We start from the raw sequence: 21,452 nt of genomic DNA, 5'->3' as shown, positions 1-21,452 counted from the left end.
TACAAAGTGATATAAGTTGTACGCCTCTCTCTTCATAGACGTCGCAGGGAATGTCACCGGGGCTCGTTGATTGTTGAGCTTCGAAACCGTGTCCGACTCACAAATTGTGGTTATGATCGTCTCATAGGGATAAGGTTCTCGCATGAACAACGTGTATTCAACTGTGTCGTAGTTAGGCATCGAGTACAGAGAATTGATTGTTGTGCTATCAAAGGCAACCATCCGCCCTCGAATCTTCACGTGATAAATTTCATGTCTAACCTTCATATTGGCATAAAATTCCATAACAAGAGACATCACAGCATCGGCAGGAGGCTTCACAAACTCGTCCCAATTTCGATGCCTAGCAAGAACAAATGTAGGACAACCCAAGTGGCTTTGATCCATGCCTCTTTCTCTCTGCATATTCTTGTCTATCAACTTAGTATAGTTTTCAGCTGCTACTGTATCCCAGAAGCGTCGTCTATCAAAACTGGCAGTAGACGACTCGCCATCCCTAGACTGAACCTTCTTGCTCTTCTTTTTCGGAGGCATGATTCGATTCAATATAAATTTATCTCAACACAATTCTTCAACAACAACGCCTCAAACAACAGTATTACAACAATGCAGCACCCACAATATCAACACAATCAATCAATTAACGATTCCCTCTAATATGCAATACTCCCAATCCAACAATTCTCAACAACAAACAAATTCAGACAATTCATCGAACACCTTGTGTACGGAATTAAAAACTCAATTCTTTCAAATTTCAAGCGTTAAAATCAAGAATCACTCCACCAAAGACTGTTACCTTATGATAGGTTAACCAAAATATGCTGCAATTCGTCCGGGTGTCGGCTAGTTCAAGAACTCTCTTTGAAATTTTTTAGCCAAAAAGGTGCTAGGAGTGAGAAATTTTGGTGGATTTGGTTTGATGATGATTTGTGTGGTGTATTGTGGTGTTTTGAAGGAGAAATTGTGGAGGATTTATGGTGAGGGACGATATTTTGGTGGTGGAGGAGAGGAGTGCTGCGGCGTTGATACTGGGTTTGTGAAAGTGAAAGTCTCGGCTGCATTTTTATTTATTAAAAGAACTAGCACCGGGTGCTGAATTGTTAGAGTATGTGCCCGTCGTGCCAAGTGTTGGCCGAGTGTTAAAAATGAAACTCTATGTATAAACAATCTTTATTTTAATTATATTTGAAATTATTGTTATGGCACATCTTCATCTGTATACCCATGCTAGTTGCATAGATAAAGTCCTTGAATATACAAATAGTAGAAAGAATATGAGATGCTCATTTGATGAGTATCATGAAACTCATATTTGGAATACTGTATATTATAAACAGTTCCTAGCCGATTCAGCCGCCGCTAAGAAGGATATAGGCCGCTCGAGTTTGAGACTAGTATCTGCGATGTGAGTACCATGTTTCATTGGTAGGGGACATTGTGATGTCCGAGCATGCAGATAGGTGCTCCTTGTAAAGTGCACTGAACAACCCTCCATAAAGGACTTTCCAAGTGGTTCTCACTTATCGAGTGGAAACGTCCTAGTTTATGGTTGTACACCATTAGTCCTTATGACCCGGGACAACATTGAGACTCTATATGCTAGCATAGCACTTTTACTTGTTTACCGACTCATATGGGGTCATCAGGTGGCAAGGTTGGGTGTTTTGTCGAAACATATAGGAGTAGATGCATTGTAGTCGGGGATTCACCGCTTACCTTCGGGTATAGATATCCTATGTGTATGTAGTATGAAATCTCTGATCAGAGTGTTGGTGGTAATTATGAAAGGAGTTTCATAGATTACACCATCGATGCAACTACGACATGACACATAGTATCGATTCATTGACAACTCTCGATATACCAATGGTTGTCGAATCGGTCGGGATATATGAGATGAAGGGACCGTACTGTACGCTAACCATAATTGAATGTGTAAAGGCCCGTATTTCGTATTTGTAAATTTACGGAATTTTTTTAAAATTTTTCTCTTTAAATAACATGCATCATTCATAAAATAGACTGATAAAAAGATTTAATTTTAAAGCAACAGCGGAAGTAAATATTGTGTCCAAATCACATCTTAAAAATAATTCAACATTCATTCATAAAATAGACTGATAAAAAGATTTAATTTTAAAGCAACAAGCGGAAGTAAATATTGTGTCCAAATCACATCTTAAAAATAATTCAACATAAAAAGAAAACTGAGTTTGAACATGAAAAGTAAATGCTAAAAAGTGAGGTCCTCGGGTTCCTACTACTGCTGACCCAAGCTAGCTCACTGGTCCTCGCCCTCGGTCCTGACCTCATCAGTACCTACAACAATCAAGTCTAGTGAGAAGTGCGCTGATTTGGTAAGACGATCAACAATCACCCAGATAGCATTTGATCCTTTGACTGACTTCGGCAGACCGACAACGAAGTCCATGGTAACATTCTCCCACTTCCACTCGGGAATAGGAAGAGGCTTGAGCATACCTGCTGGTCTTTGATGCTCCTCTTTCACTAGCTGACACGTCAGACACTCGGATACGAAACGCCTGATATCCTCTTCATTCCGGGCCACCAATAAAATAACTGCAGATCTTTGCACATCTTCATACTCCCGGGATGAATAAAGTACGGCGACATTTTGGCCTCAGATAATATATCTGTCCGAATAGAATCGCTGCTAGGAACCCACATTCTGTCTCGATATTTCACAATACCGTCGATAACTGTATACAAGATACTGCCCTTGGCCTCATCTCTCTGCTTCCACTTTGCCAACTGCTCATCTGCTGGCTGATCAATGCGAATACAGTCTAGAAGAGAAGACTGAATCGTCAAAGTAGATAGACGGGGAACTCTACCTCGAGGATATGTCTCTAGATCAAACCTCTGCATCTCAAACTGAAGGGGTCTCGGAATCACCCAATGAGCCATCACTGCGACTTTCCTGCTCAACGCATCCGCAACTACATTAGCTTTGCCAGGGTGGTAGCTAATGTCACAGTCATAGTCCTTTACTAGCTCCAACCAACGCCTCTGACGCATATTCAACTCTTTCTGCGTAAAGAAGTACTTGAGGCTCTTATGGTCGGTAAATATCTGGCACTTCTCACCGTACAAATAATGCCTCCAAATCTTCAAAGCAAATACTACGGCTGCCAACTCTAGATCGTGGATAGGATAGTTCTTCTCATGGATTTTCAACTGACGAGAAGCATAAGCTATCACCTTCCCATGCTGCATCAACACTGCGCCTAAACCAAGCTTCGAAGCATCGGTATACAAAACAAAGTCTCCGGGCCCTGACGGCATGGCCAATACTGGTGCTGAGATAAGAGCTTTCTTCAAAGTATCGAAGCTCTTTTGACACTCATTGCTCCACACAAATTTCGCATTCTTTTTTGTCAACGACGTGAGTGGAACTGCGAGGAGAATCCCTGAATAAACTTCCGATAATATCCTGCTAGCCCAAGGAAACTACGGATCTCTGATGCATTTAGCGGTACAACCCAATCTTTGACTGCTGAAACTTTCGCTGGATCTACCTCGATACCGCTGCTAGAAACGATGTGGCCTAAGAACGCCACCTTCTCTAACCAGAATTCACACTTACTGAACTTCGCGAATAGCTGGTGCTTCTATAAGGTCTGCAAAACTGCGGTCAGATGTCTGCTGTGATCCTCTTGATTCTTTGAGTAGACGAGGATGTCGTCTATGAATACTATTACGAACTGATCAAGATACGGTTGAAATACGCGATTCATGAGATCCATGAAGATCGCTGGCTCATTCGTCAAACCGAACGGCATCACAAGGAACTCGAAGTGGCCATAACGAGTCCTAAAAGCAGTCTTGAGAATATCGGCATCTTTCACCCTCAATTGTTGATAACCGGAACGCAGGTAAATCTTTGAGAATACTGAGGCTCCCTGCAACTGGTCAAATAAATCTTCAATCCTCGGGAGTGGGTATTTGTTCTTCACTGTAACCCTGTTCAACTCCCGGTAGTCAATGGAGAGCCTCATCAAACCATCCTTCTTCTTCACAAATAAGATTGGCGCACCCCATGGGGAAAAACTCGGGCGAATGAACTCCTTGTCGAGAAGTTCCTGAATCTGCTTCTTGAGTTCTATCATCTCTGTCGGTGCTAATCGGTACGGTGCTTTTGATATCGGTGTCATACCTGGCATAAGCTCAATAGAAAACTCCACCTCTCGCGCGGGTGGCATACCAGAAACGTCCTCAGGAAAAACGTCTAGAAAGTCTCTAACAATTGGGACATCAGAGGCTGACTGACTGGGCGCTTCGGGAACAGATACAAAAGTCGCTAAAAACGCTTGACACCCTCTATGCATAAGCTTCCTAGCCTGGACACAAGGTATTACACGCGGTAAAGGAAAGTACCTGTCTGGTTCGAATAAGAACTGCTCTCTCCCAAGCTGTCGGACTAGCACAGATCTCCGCTGGAAATCAATTAAAACCCTGTTTTTTAATAGCCAGTCCATCCCCAGAATGATGTCAAACCCTGGCATCGGCAATACGATAAGATCCGCATAAACAAGATTACCATGAAGCTCGAGGTCTATGTCTCGGATCACATTAGTAGCTGCCAGCTCCTCTCCAGAAGGCAGTACTACCGAATACGCTATATCTATCCCAATGGTCTTGACCTTGAGGAAATTTGCGAAGGTCTCCGAAATGAACGAATGAGTAGCCCCTGAATCTATCAAGGCATTCGTAGCTGAACCAGCTATAAAAATTCTCCCTGAAAGGTTGGAACATCAAGCTGAACCCAAGAAATAAACTTATAGACATGGGAAGGTCAAAGTTCTTCTAATCTAAACTCTTAAGACCACCCTGATTAGAACACGCAATCCTATCACAATTTCTAAGTTCAAAACCTTAACCTAGACTCCCAAAACATTGAATTTCAAATGCAAACTTAAATCATTACGATACCTGTCATGAGCATTGTTTCTGGGTTCGTCTCCGCTGCATGGAGGGCAAAAACTCTGCCTTGGGTAGGCAGACTCCCCTGAGGGCACTCCTTCAGTAAGTGGTCAGGACTACCACATTTGTAGCACTTCCCCGAACCATATCTACAAACTCCAGTATGACGGCGTGAGCACTTGGCACAGACGGGATACTCCGAGGCCCTCGGGACTACACGTCCCTGCTGCTACTGTCCTTTGTTCCTGGGTGGGCCGTGGAAAGGTTTCTTGCTCTTATGCTAGTGATGAGTAGGGCAGTGCGGCACTTGGACTGGTCGCTTGCCCTGGCGGTCTCTCTCGATGTCATTCTGATCCTGCTCTGCAGCTAGAGCTTTGGAGACAACGACGTCATAGGTAGTAGGGCCAGCCACCCTAACATCACGGCGCAAGATCGGCCGTAGACCATCCAGAAAATGTCTCAACTTGGCACCAACATCATTGGCAATCAGGGGCACAAAATGGCAACCCCTCTCAAACTTACGGATAAACTCCGTAACAGTCATGTCTCCCTGCCTCAGGGTCATAAACTCACTGGTCCACCTGGAACGCACCTCGTCAGTAAAATATTTAGAGTAGAATACCTCTGTAAAGCGCGTCCAGCTCAGAGTGGCCAAATTCAAGGCTACCGATGCTCCTTCCCACCACAAGCGGGCGTCTCCTCCAAACAGATAGGTTTCACAACGAACCCTATCTTCATTTCCAAGCTCCATAAATTCGAAGATAACCTCAAGAGACTTAATCGAGCCCTCGGCAATCATAGGATCTGTCGTCCCTGAGAACTCCTTCGGTCTCATCTTCATGAAACGCTCATAGGTAGCCTCAGGCCCCGCCTGCCTTGCTACCCCAGCATTGTTCCCCGCAAACTGTGCGAAGAACTGAGTCATTCCGGCTAACATCTAGGCGTTCATGTCCGGTGGAGGGGGTGGTGGTAAATCTCTCTCCTGCCTATGATCCTCACCGTCCTCATGACGATGCTCATCATCTCTCATGCGCTCAAGAATGCGTCTAGGAGGCATACTGTTCCATACATATAACCCATACGTAACCAACATTCATAATTCCATTATTTCTTTAAATTTAATCAAATACTGCATGATCAAAATCTTGACATAGAACATTTCATGAAAACATGCTGTTAAAATATTTCATACTTTAAACGAAATGCGTAAACGCAAAACTTACAGACCGAAGACGTGACTTCATAAGCTTCTCGAGGTCAGTAGTAGCACAACCCTTTACAAGAACATAGGCTCTGATACAAACAATAAAGGCCCGTATTTCGTATTTGAAAATTTGCGGAATTTTTTAAAAATTTTCTCTTTAAATAACATGCATCATTCATAAAATAGACTGATGAAAAGATTTAATTTTAAATTAACAGCGGAAGTAAATATTGTGTCCAAAATCACATCTTAAAAATAATTCAACATAAAAAGAAAACTGAGTTTGAACATGAAAAGTAAATGATAAAAAGTGAGGTCCTCGGGTTCCTACTGCTGACCCAAGCTAGCTCACTGGTCCCCGCCCTCGGTCCCGACCTCATCAGTACCTACAACAATCAAGTCTAGTGAGTCTAAAGACTCAGCAAGCATATATCGTGAATAACTAGTAAATATAATATAAAATCGCATGCAATGTAAAAATATCGTATCGTAAAGCGTAAGGTAAAAATCGTGTCGTGCGTAATTATAAATACGTGCATATCTGAAAATCGTACGTAAAAGATTTTCTCGATAGAGTCCTGTCATAAATTATCATATCGTAATTTTTCTGGTAGAGATAATGTTTCTACGCAAGTGGCCCATAACATAACATGCACGTCTAATCAGACTAAGCCACAGTATACTGGGCGATAGAGATCATCACAGCCCTTGGACTGGATATCCGTACCCATACATAATCGTAAACCGGTCGTAAGTCACCAGGTGAAGCAATCCCATAAGCGTAAGGTGGCCACAAGTCATATCGCATATATCTCAAAAATAAACATTTTATATTTTATGCACGTAATATAATTATAACCCTGTTTTACCGGATGAGTTGGATCGTTCCTAGGCTTTTTGCGACATAATTCTAACATGAGAAACATGCAAATAATCTTGACTTGACAAAGACTTCATAACCGAACCAAAAACGAGACAACTACGCCCAACAAACTTAGTATTCAACCATGGCTTCGTACCAACCCTAACCGACATTGAACCATCATTTAGACATGATTAAAATATACCTAAAATACTGGAAAACATAAACCTAGGGCGGTAATACACAAAAAATGTGAATGGAGGCCAAAATCGTGAAACGCTCTTTCGAGAGTCGCTTTGGCACATTGCACCGTAAATTCTTGTACGACCTCTAAACTTAAGCAAATCACAAACGGACCAAAAACATGACCTTTCTATCTCATTGAGGTACTGTCCAGTCCAAGGCCATAGGCTAATATCCAACCAAGAACTCGAACATGACCTATGAATCGAAGCCAAAGTTGTTGTCATACCACAGTGGCAGCAGCTGCGCTTCCTTGCGTGGTTTGTGAAAACAATGGCCATTGGGGCTTGAACCACCGACTAAAGTCTCTTACCAACATCCTAAGGTGTGGCTTGAACCATGGCTAAGGGCACTTGGCCAACCACAACTCAAGCAAACACCTAGGACAACTCGAAGCTCAAACCGAGAGCACCAAAGAAAATTCTGTGATGTGCGATTATTTGAATCACCTTGCTGTCTTGTATCGTTCCATTGGCCATATGATTGACCAGGGCTCAATCTAGATTTGATAAAGTGTTGTATGAACCAAGGCTAAGGACTAAAAGCCAACCAAGATCCATCCAAAGACCTAGAAGCCGAAACTCAACACCCAAACTAGAAAAATGAACCGAGGGACATGTGTGTGTTTTGTTTTAAAAAAATCAATGGGACCATGAACCAAGCCTTGAAGGGCCATCTTGGTCACATCCTAGACATGCTAAGGAAGGGTTCTAACCATGGTTACAGGCCTTAGACCAACCATGATCCGAACCTTAAACTTAGACAACCAAAACAAAAAAAATCAAAACTCAAACTTGCAACTAAGGGAAAGTTGCTGTCAAGCCTTCTTCCAGCATGTAGGGGCTTGAACTAATGGACCAACATGATCCTAACACACCCTAGTACATGCCTAGATACAGCCTTGAGTGCCTGGAATCGAGCCAACCTCCTGAAACAACAAAAACAATCAAAACCGTGAGGCAACAAGTGAAAGCCGAAAAATACTGCACAGATTTTCGAAAAGTTGCTGTCATATTTTCGTGTTTTTCATGATTCATGAACATAGCATATTTTTTAAAAATATTTTTAGGACTTGATTGAAGATAAAATGAATAATATAAGCGTGCCTGAAATTCGGTTTTAAGAAGAAACAAACACTACGACGAACACAGCGCGACGGAGAGGGAGTCCCTTTTCTTTCTTGTTATTGTTGCTGAAAGTCAAGATTATTTGCTGTTAAATTCTCTGAAATTTTTGAATGTAAGGAAGGGAAGGAGATACTAAGGAATGAAGGGGAGGCTACTATGAAAATAAAGGAGTCAAGAATGCATTAGAGGGAAGTTTCAATTTAAGGAATGGAATGTCACAAGGAAAGGAATAGATTGGCTAATTTAGTGGTTTAATTAGGTGCAATAAAAGTGGTTAATTATAAATTATTGGGGATTTAAAAGTGAGGGAATTATCATACATAGAAAGGTTAAGGAAAGGAATCAAAAATGGAGATTTGCCAAACATGTAAGGATTTGATTCTAAGGGGGCCGAAAATGTTCTTAATAAATGGAGGTAAAATATTGCTTAATTATTGAATTTTAACTCCTTAAAGTTTTAAACACTTATTATGTATTTTAGTGAAATAATAAATTAATTTGGGATAGTAATTTTCTTGCATGCATGACTAAGTCTTAAAATAAATTTACTAACATGTCAGGGTATAATTTCTTGAATATATTAAGCCTAGATTAATTTATCCCAATTGGTTACACATTTTAATTTAGGCTTTTAATTAATTATTGGCCAAAAAGAACTTATTTACTAACTTACTCCAATTAATTAAATAAATCCTAAAAACATTTTTTAACATCAAAATAAATTATTCCTTGGCTTAAATTAAATTTAGGAATATTTTCTTATTATTATATCTCAATACTCCAACTCCAGCTCGGCCTCGCGTATTTAACTGAAAAGACAAAACTATACTTTTGCGATTTAAAATAAATGATCATGACTTAAAAAATTTTAAAATGAACTATACACTCCATAAAAATTATTTTTAATTTAAATAATAGCAATTATGCATGGCTTATACGTAATCTGATTTACCGGGTTCTACAGAATGGTTCTTGCAGGCACTATCATTTGATACCTAGGGAATCATGTAAGCGATGCTGCTAGGTGTTTAACATGATTGGTTAGGTATTATTAGACTTGAGTTCTGACGTTCTTATTATCAAGGAGTTGATATGTAAGAATGAAGCAATTGGTGTATGTTCAAATAAGGACATGTTTAGCCCTGAATCACATGGAGATGTGAACCCACGACTAGTTGTATCAATGAACCATTGAAGGTCACACAAGTGCTAACTTTCTAGATCCCATTGACAAGTAAAATAGTTCAATGTGTTGAACGGCTTATAAAGGAGTTTATAAGCGTAAGGAAAAATAGTAGTATGACTTCTATGAGGGGAATGTAACTTTTAATTTATGAATGTGTTCCTAAATTAAAAGTTGACCAAATAAATAATGTATTTGAAAATTGTGATTTTCATAAACATTATTATGGACTAAATTAAATTAATTGAAGTTTTGAATTAATTAAACACTAGTGGGCCTAGTAGAGTCCAAATAATTAAATTAATTCAAGTGTTGAATTAATTAAATTACATTGGGCCTTGTAGAGCCCAATTAGAAATAATTATTTAACTAGTGGGCTTGAGTAAATTCAAGTAAGATTTAATTGGGCCCAAATATGTTTGAGACATTTAAATAAAAATCTATGGGCTTTGTAATTGTTAAAAACCCAAATAGAAAAGCATGCTTGGGAGGTGAAAGGTTGGAGACAACTTTTGAGTTAATGGCATGGCATGCACATGCAACTTTTTACTTTAACTTTTTCCACAACCAAGAAAAGTCTTCCCTTCTCTCCCAACATACTTTGGCCGAATTTTTGGAGCAAAAATTCCTCTCATTTTGCTTCTTCAATTTGTTGAGGAAAGCCTACACTTCTCAATGAAAAATGCTCTAATTTTTCTAGTGCAAAATTAGAGTGGTTCTACTTTGTTAGTGGTGGACCTTATTTTGAAGAAGGAGTCCAAGAGCAAGGAGGCTTGTAGATTTGTCATCCTTTCAAGAGCCAAGTTGTTTACAACTTGGTTGAAGCCATAACATCAATCCTTGTGATTGATAGGTAAAAATTCTAAACACCCTATGTATGACATTTTGTGTTTTATTGTATTTGCTACACACTATAGTGTTTGGGGTGCTCGATTTTTGCTAGAAAAATATTTTTGAAACTTCCGTTGCGCAAGCAAGCACCTTAAACGATCCCCTTTCAAGAATAAGTAGCGCCACGGCGCTTGACTCTTGGCCCCTTCAGCGCCGCGGCGCTGAGTGTCTAGTGCCTTGGAGCTTGGCTGTTCGAACGTCTGGCACCGCGGCGCTGGATTCTTAGCGCCTAGGCGCTTTACCTTCGCATGTTCTGGTGCTGTGGCACTGAGTTCGTGGTGCTGCGGCGCTAATACTCCCGAGATTTTGTCCACTAATCTTCGTGCCATGTCCAATTCAAATTTTACCTTCATAATAAAATATGTATTAATGTCTAATCTTCATATGCATGATTAAATCAAATAATGAAGTAAAAGCAATTACACTACTGAAAATGAAATAACTAAAGCAGTATAGGAAACTGGTTGGGTTGCCTCCCAACAAGCGCTTGGTTTAACGTCGTCAGCCCGACTGTCACCAGTTTACTCAGTTTGGTTCGTCCAAACTAATGATGTCGATATTCCTTACTTCGGTCCCATAGTAAGGCTTAACCCGCTGTCCATTCACCTTGAAGTTCTTCCATCACTGCACCTTAGCTTGATAGCTCCATGAGGATACACTGTTCCCACAACAAATGGCCCTGACCAACGCGATTTCAGTTTACCAGGAAACAACTTCAGACGAGAATTGAATAACAGTACTTGTTGTCCGCGTTTGACCTCCCTTCGTACAATGATTCTGTCATGCCATTTCTTGGTCTATTCTTTGTAGATCTTGGCATTCTCATATGCATCATTACGGAATTCCACCATTTCGTTTAACTGCAGTTTTCTGACATCGCTTGAAGCTTTCAAGTCAAAGTTCAATTTCTTAACTGCCCGGTGCTCCAATTCTAGCGGCAAGTGGCATGCTTTCCCAAATACTAGTCTATAGGGAGACATCCCAATAGGTGTTTTGAATGCAGTTCGGTATGCCCATAGTGCATCATCAAACTTGAGTGTCCAATACTTCCGGTTAATGTTGACTGTATTCTCCAATATTTGTTTAATTTCCCAGTTGGATATTTGAGCTTTTCCATTCGATTGAGGGTGATACGCTGGTGTCACTTTATGCTTCACACTGCATTTAGTCAAAAGTGAGTTGAAAATTTTATTGGAAAAATGCGTACCTTCGTCACTTATGATGGCCCTGGGTGTTCCAAACCTGGTGAAGATATTCTTATGCACGAATTTAGCTACAACACGAGCATCATTAGTATTGGTGGCAATTGCTTCCACCCATTTTGAGACATAATCCATGGCTAGCAAAATGTAATAATTACCAAAAGAAGGGGGAAAGGGTCCCATGAAATCTATGCCCGAGACGTCAAAAAGTTCTACTTCCAAAATATTTGTCAGTGGTAACTCATGACGCCTAGAGATGTTTCCTAACCTCTGACATCTATCAGATTTCACTAGGGTAAAGCTATCTTTAAACAAATTAGGCTAATAAAAACCAAATTGCAATATCTTAGCCGTTGTTCATGATGCTCCAAAATGTCCATCATATGGTGAAGAATGACATTGCTCCAGAATTTCCTGTGCTTCGACACCGTCCATACATCTTCTAATAACTTGATCAACACATCTCTTATACACAAATGGATCATCCCACAATAAGAAATTGACAACATGGAAAAACTTCTTTTTCTGATGATGGCTCAAATCTGGAGGAAAGGTACCACAAGACAAAAAATTTGCAATATCAGCAAACCAAGAAAGTACACAGTTTACCTCGAAGAGTTGCTCATCCGGAAATGTTTCTTGTATAGCACCCTGTTCTTTCTTCTCCTCCAGCTCAAGTCTCGACAAGTGGTCAGCCACTTGATTCTCACTCCCTTTCTTATCTTTGACCTCGAAGTCAAATTCTTGTAGTAGCAAAATCCACCTTATCAAGCGTGGTTTTGCATCTTTCTTGGCGAATAAGTAGCAAATAGCTGCATGGTCAGTAAAAACAACTACTTTTGTGCCGATCAAATAGGGCCTGAATTTGTCGAAGGCAAACACTACTGCAAGCATCTTCGTCTCAGTCGTAGTGTAATTTTGCTGTGCAGCATCCATTGTGCGGCTTGCGTAGTAAATTGCCCTAAACATCTTTTCCCTTCTTTAGCCTAAGACAGCGCCCACTGCATAATCACTTGCATCACGCATCTGCTCAAAGGGCTCTTTCCAGTACGGTGCTATCATAATCGGTGCAGTGACCAATGCCTTCTTGATCCTCTCAAATACCTGCAAACAATCATCATCAAATATAAAAGTGTACTCTTTTTCAAGCAAATTACATTGGGGTTTAGTGATATTAGAAATTTTTTTAATAATTCTACGATAAAACCTCGCATGTCCTAGAAAGCTCCTTATTCCTTTGATGTTCTTTGGTGGGAGAAGTTTTTCGATGGCAACCACCTTGGCTCTGTCTACCTCTAATCCCCGAGAAGATACTTTATGTCCAAGAACAATGCCCTCTTGGACCATAAAATTGCATTTTTTCAAATTACGAACTAGGTTCTTTTCTTGACATCTCTGCAAAACAAGGAATAAGTCATGTAAACAATGATCAAATGAAGAGCCAAATACCGAGAAGTCGTCCATGAAAACTTCAATGATTTCCTCCACCATGTCTGCGAATATGGCCATCATGCACCTTTGAAAAGTAGCAGGCGCATTGCATAGCCCAAAAGACATTCTCCTAAAAGCAAACGTGCCATAAGGACACGTGAAAGTAGTCTTCTCCTGATCTTCTGACGCTATAGCAATTTGGTTTTAACATGAATAACCATCTAAAAAGCAGTAATGACAATAACCAGCAAGTCTATAAAGCATTTGATCAATAAAAGGCAGTGGAAAATGATCTTTACGTGTGGCATTTTTTAACTTTCTATAATCAATACATACTCGACAGCCAGTTACAGTACGAGTAGATATTAGTTCATCATTTTCATTTCTAACCACAATTATTCCACCCTTTTTGGGTACAACTTGCACATGAGACACCCAACTACTGTCAGAAATAGCATAAATTACACCAGCATTTAACAATTTTAACACCTCATTCTTTAAAACTTCCTTCATCGCTGGATTCAACCTCCTCTGATGATCCACATAAGGAGTATACGACTCCTCCATCAAAATTTTATGCATGCACATAGTGGGACCGATTCCCCTAATATCAGAAATCGACCATCCTAAAGTAGTTTTAAAATTCCTCAATACTTTCAATAATTTATCTTTTTCATTACAAGTAAGAGAGGAAGAGATGATTACCGGATATGTCAACTTTTCACATAAAAATGCATAGCAAAGGTGGCTTGGCAGTTCCTTCAAATCAGGGGAAGGAGGTATTACCTTTGTTTGCTCATGTACCTCCAATTCCTCAAGCGGTGCATTCGTTTTTCTTTCTTTCTGTGATCCATCAAGAGCCACAATTTGCTCTTTCACTTCCCAATCATCTTCATCAACAGTTCCTGTAGCACCTATCAAACAGCTAGTGCCTGTACAATCAAGAGACATACATGAGTCTATAACATCAATGCTTTTACAAGTACTTACCTCATTTGATCCCTTCATGGCTTGATAGATATTAAAAATGACTGCTTCTCCACCAACTCTCTAGGTGAGTTCACCCTTATATACATCTATCAATGCCCTTCCAGTTGCCAAGAAAGGTCTCCCAAAGATTAATGGAGCATCATGATCTTCCTTCATATCTAAAATCACAAAATCAGCAGGAAAAATAAATTTATCTACTTTTACCAATACATCCTCGACGACCCCACGTGGATACGTGAGACTTCTGTCTGCAAGCTGTAAAGTGATAGTGTTTGGTTTAACCTCTCCAAGCTCCAATTCCCCGTAAATAGAAAATGGCATTAAATTAATACTTGCTCCTAAATCACATAAAGCTCTACTACATTTAGAACCACCAATAAAGCAAGGAATAGTAAAACTCCTTGGATCTTTTAATTTTTGTGGTAGCTTCTTTTGCAGAATGGCGCTACACTCTTCAGTCAGCTTCATAGTCTCAAACTCCTGCAGCTTCCTCTTCTTAGACATCACATCTTTAATAAATTTAGCATAATTTGGCATTTTTCCCAAAGTTTCAGCAAATGGTATGTTGATGTGTATCTTCTTAAAAATCTCTAAGAATTTTGCAAACTAATCATCCAAAATCTTCTTTTTAAATCTCTGAGGGTATGGAAGGTTCAGCTTAAATACTGGAGGTTGTTCAACTTTGATATGAATCTGGCCGAGCATGACGTTCTAAATCGTGCTATTCGAAGCTTCAAGGAATTCGACATGTATAGAAATGAAGTTGGAAGATATTTCAAGGGTATTCAAGTGCTAATTATGAAGAGAAGGCCAAAATCAAGACCCCAGACTCGAGAGCCTCGCGCTAGGGCATTCAAACATTACCGCCCCAGCGCCAGCCGCGCTAGGGCGGCCAAACATTACCGCCCCAGTGCGCCTTGTTCTGCCCAAGATGATGAATTCCAGAAGCCTTGGCGCTAGGGCGGCCAAACTTGATCGCCCCAGCACGCCGTCTGCGAGGATAAATTTTATTTACCTAATTTAGAGTCCAACTTAGTTAGGTAACTAGATTTTGATATCTTTTATATTTTGTAAACAATATATGGACGAAAATTGGTCATTGTAAATTATTCATTGAGTTTAATCATATTGATACAGTTTTTATCTCAAATTCAAAGCTTGGATTTGTATACACCTTTGTATGTTTCTCAAATCAAACTTATCAAAGTTTAATACTTGTGGCGTTTGTCGATTGTTATTCACTCGGATTGTCAAAGACGAGTTCTTTGAAGGTTCGTTTGAATTTCGATTGTTTATCTCGTTAATATTTGTTGCTAAATTCTTCGTAATTTAGAGGTGAATATTACAACCTTACTTGTTCAAAAAGATCGGTACAACATAACTGTGGGGATCCGGATGCTAATTCAATTCTTAATCATTCTTTGGGATTAAACGGATCAAATTAATTAAAACTAGGTCGATTTTTTTTTTTAAATTGCGCAGCATATAAACAAGTGTATAAATCTCTACAACAAGTTATGCATCATCTTATTTAGTGTACCAGATCAAGTGAAATATCTACAACATGATCTAAAGATACAAAACTTGTCCAACATCAAACCATAAACAAACTAGTGTCACATCAATCACATACAAGTGATAAACAACTAGTTCTACGTCTAAGTCCGGAATCACCACTCTAATCTCGATCTGTCATCCTCTTCTCGACCCTGATCCTATCCCACCTGTCGTCAAGCAAACATACAAACACAACAGCCGGATAACTCCGGTGAGAATTATATTCCTAGTATAAACAACGTATACATGCATTTCAGACAAGTATATATAAAAGCATAAAACATGTATCGAACAACATGTATCGTAATCTGATAAACATAAATCGATACAAAACTGTAAATCAAACTCTTTACTTCTTAAACTCTGATTCGACTAGGGATCCCGGTTTGAATAAGAACGCAACAGTCTCCCACCTACTCTTCTCTTCTAGATGGTGGTACGTTCTTATTCCCATAATTTGGACACTATATCGAGTATCTACAATAGGGACTGATCTGTCTCCTAAGAACATCGATATAAACCAAACGTCCAGTGACTAGGCACCTCTGCCAAAGACTCTGTCACAATATCTATCAACATGCTATTCTATAACTCAATAGAACAAGCATATAATCTCAATAATTCAAATATATCAATTCAATAACAAATAAGTATGTGATTTTAGGGAAACTAAAGTTATATCTCACTCGAGTTATTCTTCCCGAATTAACATTGATTTATACCTTTCTTTTCGTAGTTCTCAGTTGACGATTCTGATATTTCTTCTACCTATTTCGATCCCAATCTGGAATAACAATTCGAGAAGCATAATATCATAATACAACTCGAAGCAAACTTTGGTAGAATCAATCTCAATCTAGTACAATGTCAACGGCATAACGACACAATATCGATATCCCCGACAACTCAAACAACACGAGATTCCAGAATGGAAATGTGATCCCATTTCCATTCTGGAATCGATAAGCTATGCAATAGATGTAGTGCCCAAATTCTGTACACGTATAACCCATGCATTTATTTAATTGTTAAATTATTTATTTAAGTTTAAAATGAGTTTTAGCCATGCATGATTTATTAAAATGCATTATTTTAAATTATTTATGTTTATGTGATGCACGTTAAAACATTTTTCAAGTTTCATGTTTCAGGCGATTATTCGATTCGGGATCTAGGGAAAAGACCGGTGACGATTTTGGCAATTTAAAATGTGGTATTTTATTTTAAGTTGAGGATGGGGCATTTTAAATAATTTATTTAGTTTCAGCATTTTAAAGCCTACATTATCTATTTAGCTATTTTATGATTTTTAAAATTTTTAAAGTTTTGACACTTGTGCAAGTTATTTTAAATTTAGAGATTTTATTAATTACGGGAGAGTTAGTATTTTTAAATTAGCTTGTTAATTTTTAATTAAGCAATTTTTTATTCCCTAATTACTAAAAACGCACGCACACACATATTTTTACACACACTAAAACTCACGCTACAACATACACTTACACATTCATTCTCAATTACACATTTTTAATTGCAAATATTAGGGTTCTTGGAGTCACTCACCAGCCGCCCCCTTCCTTCATAGATTTCAATAAATTTCTTCACTTTTATTCAAGAAAAATCGAGCCACGTTCGTCCCGGATCAATCCTCGCGCTATCTCCGCTTCGGTATCGTCGTTTTGGTATTTTAATCATCAAAAGGCACGTATATTCTTTTTTTCCTGCGTCGATCTTGTCATATTATTATTGTTGATGTGTTTTGTATGAAAACATGTGTGAAATATGTAGTGGTTTGAGCAGAAAAATTATTGGACGTGTTTTGAAGAAATTCTTTGATCTGAAATTCGAGTTCTACTGTATTTTGAAATACTGCAATTTTTCGGTCGCGATTTTGAGAAAACTTTCAACATGAAAATTGTAGAAATTTTTGATATCTTCGATTTAATATAAAATTCGAAATATTTGGATAAGAATTAAGTGAGTTATGACGTTTCTCGTGGGACTGCTCAAACTGCGACTTTTACGTAAATTGTGTTCTTGAAGTTATTTGTTGCAGGCTTCGTTGGGAGTCGACGGGCGATCGCTGCTGCATTTAGGTATGGCCAGAAAGATGTTGGGATTATTATTGGTGTCACCTTTTGCGTCGTTAGGCAACAAGTTGAATTAAGCGTCGTAGGAAGAAAATTGGTGTCGAATTCTGAATTATGTTGTTGGTTGTGGATTGTCGCTCTTGGGAACGATTTTAACGTTTTATTTGGGTTTAGTACAATGCCGTAGCGTCCTAGAATGTGTCTCGAGGTGTCTATTCATAGCCATTTGTGTTGGTTGGAAGAAAGAAACATCATGTTAAGCTTTTCATGCAGGTTTCGTCGTACAGTGCCTAGCCGAACCCTTACACGGACCCTGACATGGACCAGGGCACGGGGTCCGTGCCTGCCCTTTTCTGCACGACAAATTTCACCGCATGAACACGGACCCGGAGCCGGACATATGCACTAGGTCCGTGTCCCTTCTCCTTCACGAGTACTTCTTTTGCGCACCTTCACGGACCCATACACGGACCAGGGCACGGGGTCCGTGTACTTCATATTTTTGGAAAACATTTTAGACTTCATTTCAGGTTTGCTTTGAGGTTTGATGTCATGGTTTAGTACATGATTTACAAGGTCGAGTCATGGGAATTTTAGAACGTCCTAAGGAATTGAATGAGCTCGTAAGTAAGCATGATATTTACGTCTAAGTTATGCAAGTTAAGCATTTAAATTCATGTTATTATGTGCAGCAGCGGCCCCAATCGAAGTCCAACGAATCCGTCAACGCCAAGTAAGTATGTTGACGTGCAAAGAAAATATTTAAGTTTTGAGGTATGCTAAATGTCTTGTGACCAAATTATGAATGGGTTTGGAAGTCGGTCAACGTGGCCGAGGACCTCTCCACCCCGTTAAATTATGAACGGGTTTTGATCGAGATTGGAAAGCGTTAAATCATGAGCGGGGACCAATCAGCCCGTTAAATTATGAACGGAGATCTCATGTATGTGGCAATGGATCTTCCCTGTCAGCCCATTACTGTGGTTTAGTCTGATCAGGCGAAATATGTTATGGGTCACTTGCTTTGAAACATATCTCTACGCAAAATGATGAAGTTATGTATGTTCAAGTATGCAAGCATGTTTAAGAAAAGTTTACGTTGATGGCACGTCTAAGTATGTATGTACGTATGTTCAAGTTTTGATATCCAAGTTCAAGTTTCAAGTATGTTTGTTCTATTTTAAAGTTGCATGTGATTTTATTATGTAGTACTCGTTACTTCCAGTTTATACGTGTTGAGTCTTTAGACTCACTAGACTTGATCGATGCAGGTGAAGATGTTTATGAGGAGATTGGAGGTGGGGACCAAGGAGCAGGCTTGGACTGAGCGGGAGGCTAAACCCGAGGACCGCCATGTTTAAGTTTTATGAAAACGTTTAATTCTTTTGTCAAACTTTAAATTTCAAATCTTTTGTTGCAACAACTTGTGAGACGTACTGTTTATTTGGTTTATCAAATTTTGGAGGTTTATGATTTAGTTATGAAAATTTTTAATTTTCCGCAAATTTTAAGTATGAAAAGTATGGTACGTTTCAAATGGTATCAGAGCGATGTTCTTGTAAAGGGTTACGCCTACTGCCAGTTGCAAGAAGCTCACAAAGTCACACCTGAAGTCTGTAAGTTTTAAAGTTTTGCATTATGTTATGTAGTAAGCATTGAATCATGATTTCAGCATGTCCAAGATTTAAGTTTATATTTCGTGCATCTTATGATATTGTCAATATATTCATGCATATTGGGTTACGTGTTGGGTAAATTGTTGGAACAGTATACCTCCTAGACATATGGTTAACTGTGAAGCAAGAGAGGAGGACATAGAAGCTCGGAATGAGGAGAGGGTCACTCCTCCTCGTCCACCTCCGGATATGCAGGCGCAGATGCTTGCAGGTATGAAGCAGTTCTTCGCGCAGTTTGTGGGGAACCAGGCTGCAGCGAATTCAGGGGCAAGGCCCCGACATGAGGCGGTGTATGAAAGATTTCAGGGAATGAATCCGAAGGAATTTTTGGGTACGACTGACCCAATGGTGGTAGAGGGATGGATTAAGTCCATCGAAGTGATTTTTAACTTCACGGAACTGCAGGATGCAGACCGGATTAGGTGTGCCATATTCCTACTAACAGGGGATGCCAGACGGTGGTGGGAGAGCGCGTCCGTATCGATCAATCTACAGACTTTGTCTTGGACTGGATTCAAAGAAGTGTTCTTCCCTAAGTACTTCACTGAAGAAGTATGCTCCCGTCTGACCAGGGAGTTCATGTCGCTGCGACAGGGAGACAGCAGCGTGGCAGAAATCGTCAGGAAGTTTGAGAGGGGGTGTTACTTTGTACCCCTGATAGCTAATGATGCATGAGAAAAGTTGAGACATTTTATGGATGGGTTGCGGCCGATCTTGCACCGTGATGTTCGAGTTGCTGGTCCTACTACTTACTCAGTTGCCGTATCTAGAGCTATGGCGGCAGATCAAGACCAGAGAGATATTGAGGCTGACAGGCAGGGCAAGAGGCCCTATCAGGCACCACCTCAGCAGCAGCAGCAGCATCAGCGACCCCAGACTAAGAGGACTTATCAGGGGTCGCCAGGGAAGAAGCCATACCAGGGACCGCCAAAGGGCAAGGGTCCTATTCAGCAGCAGGGGGCGCCTCAGAAGCCCGGTGTTTTCCCAATGTGTCCTTTATACAACCGCCAGCACCCGGGGCCATGTTTGTATGGGTAAGGAAAGTGCTTTAAATGTGGAGCCACTGACCACATGTTGAAAGAGTGCCCACAGTGGAGGCAGCCAACTCAAGGCAGAGTGTTCGCCATGCATGCTCAGGAGGCGAACCCAGACATGACATTACTGACCGGTAAACTGTTCTACCTAAGCTCAGTATTATTTTGCCATGCATGTTGGAATTTATTTGGGATTAATAGTGTGCTAGTAATATTTTTGAGTGACTTGAGATATTGATTTCTACTTTGCTTAAGGGTTAATGTTAGAATTTTGGGAATAAAGTTTTGTGTTGTGTTAACACCTCTCAGGAAAGATTTTCATAAAGAGAGTGTCCACGAAGGCCTTGATAGACTCAAGAGCCACTCACTCCTTTATCTCTGAATCATTCGCTAGTCATCTAGACGTCAAGTCTATTGGACTTGACGTGAATTATTCAGTGACAGTCCCATCAGGGGAAGAGTTGTCAGCTACTAGTGTGGTCAGAGACATTGATCTGGAATTGCACGGTCATCTAGTGTATGCCGACTTGATCGTCTTGCCAATGCCAGAGTTTGATATCATTTTGGGAATGGACTGGCTGACGAAGAATAGAGTCCTGATTGATTTTTAGAAGAGATCAGTATTGGTTAGGCCGTTGGGCATGGAGCAGTTTCTCTTTGAGCCAGCTAGATTGAGAAGTTTCCCGTGCATGATCTCTTGCATGCAGGCGCAGAGAATTATTTCTAAGGGTTGTCAGGCTTTCTTGGCCAGCGTTATATCTGCACCTGACGTACCCACTCCGTCTTTAACAGAGGTGCCAGTAGTCAGAGACTTCCCAGACGTCTTTCCTGATGATGTCACAGGTCTTCCACCAGAGAGAGAGGTGGAGTTTGCGATTGATCTCATGCGAGGCACAGTGCCAATCTCTAAGGCACCGTACCGTCTAGCTCCAGCTGAGATGTTAGAGCTCAAGCAGCAGATTCAGGAGCTTCTTGACAAGGAATTCATTCGCCCTAGTTTCTCACCGTGGGGTGC

General features: G+C 40.1%; 2 protein-coding genes across 2 annotated transcripts; both read right to left on the bottom strand.

Annotated features, from left to right (window-relative positions):
* Positions 1 to 11,254: 11,254 nt before the first annotated feature.
* Positions 11,255 to 11,794, bottom strand: LOC142537644 (uncharacterized). The gene is made up of 2 exons (XM_075643143.1): positions 11,700 to 11,794; positions 11,255 to 11,615 (listed from the first exon to the last, which is right to left on the bottom strand). The coding sequence occupies exons 1-2, from the start codon at positions 11,792 to 11,794 to the stop codon at positions 11,255 to 11,257; spliced, it is 456 nt and encodes a 151-aa protein (XP_075499258.1).
* A 222-nt stretch (positions 11,795 to 12,016) lies between these two features.
* On the bottom strand, positions 12,017 to 14,617 carry LOC142537643 (uncharacterized). Its single transcript, XM_075643142.1, has 7 exons — positions 14,155 to 14,617; positions 13,877 to 14,022; positions 13,447 to 13,621; positions 13,109 to 13,278; positions 12,938 to 13,054; positions 12,673 to 12,763; positions 12,017 to 12,402 (listed from the first exon to the last, which is right to left on the bottom strand). The coding sequence occupies exons 1-7, from the start codon at positions 14,615 to 14,617 to the stop codon at positions 12,017 to 12,019; spliced, it is 1,548 nt and encodes a 515-aa protein (XP_075499257.1).
* Positions 14,618 to 21,452: the final 6,835 nt, after the last annotated feature.

This window comes from Primulina tabacum, chromosome 2 (assembly GCF_025594145.1).
Source record: "Primulina tabacum isolate GXHZ01 chromosome 2, ASM2559414v2, whole genome shotgun sequence".
Classification (NCBI taxonomy): Eukaryota; Viridiplantae; Streptophyta; class Magnoliopsida; order Lamiales; family Gesneriaceae; genus Primulina; species Primulina tabacum.
The sequence above is the reverse complement of the archived record's forward strand: the minus strand, read 5'-3'. Positions and strand labels throughout refer to the sequence as shown.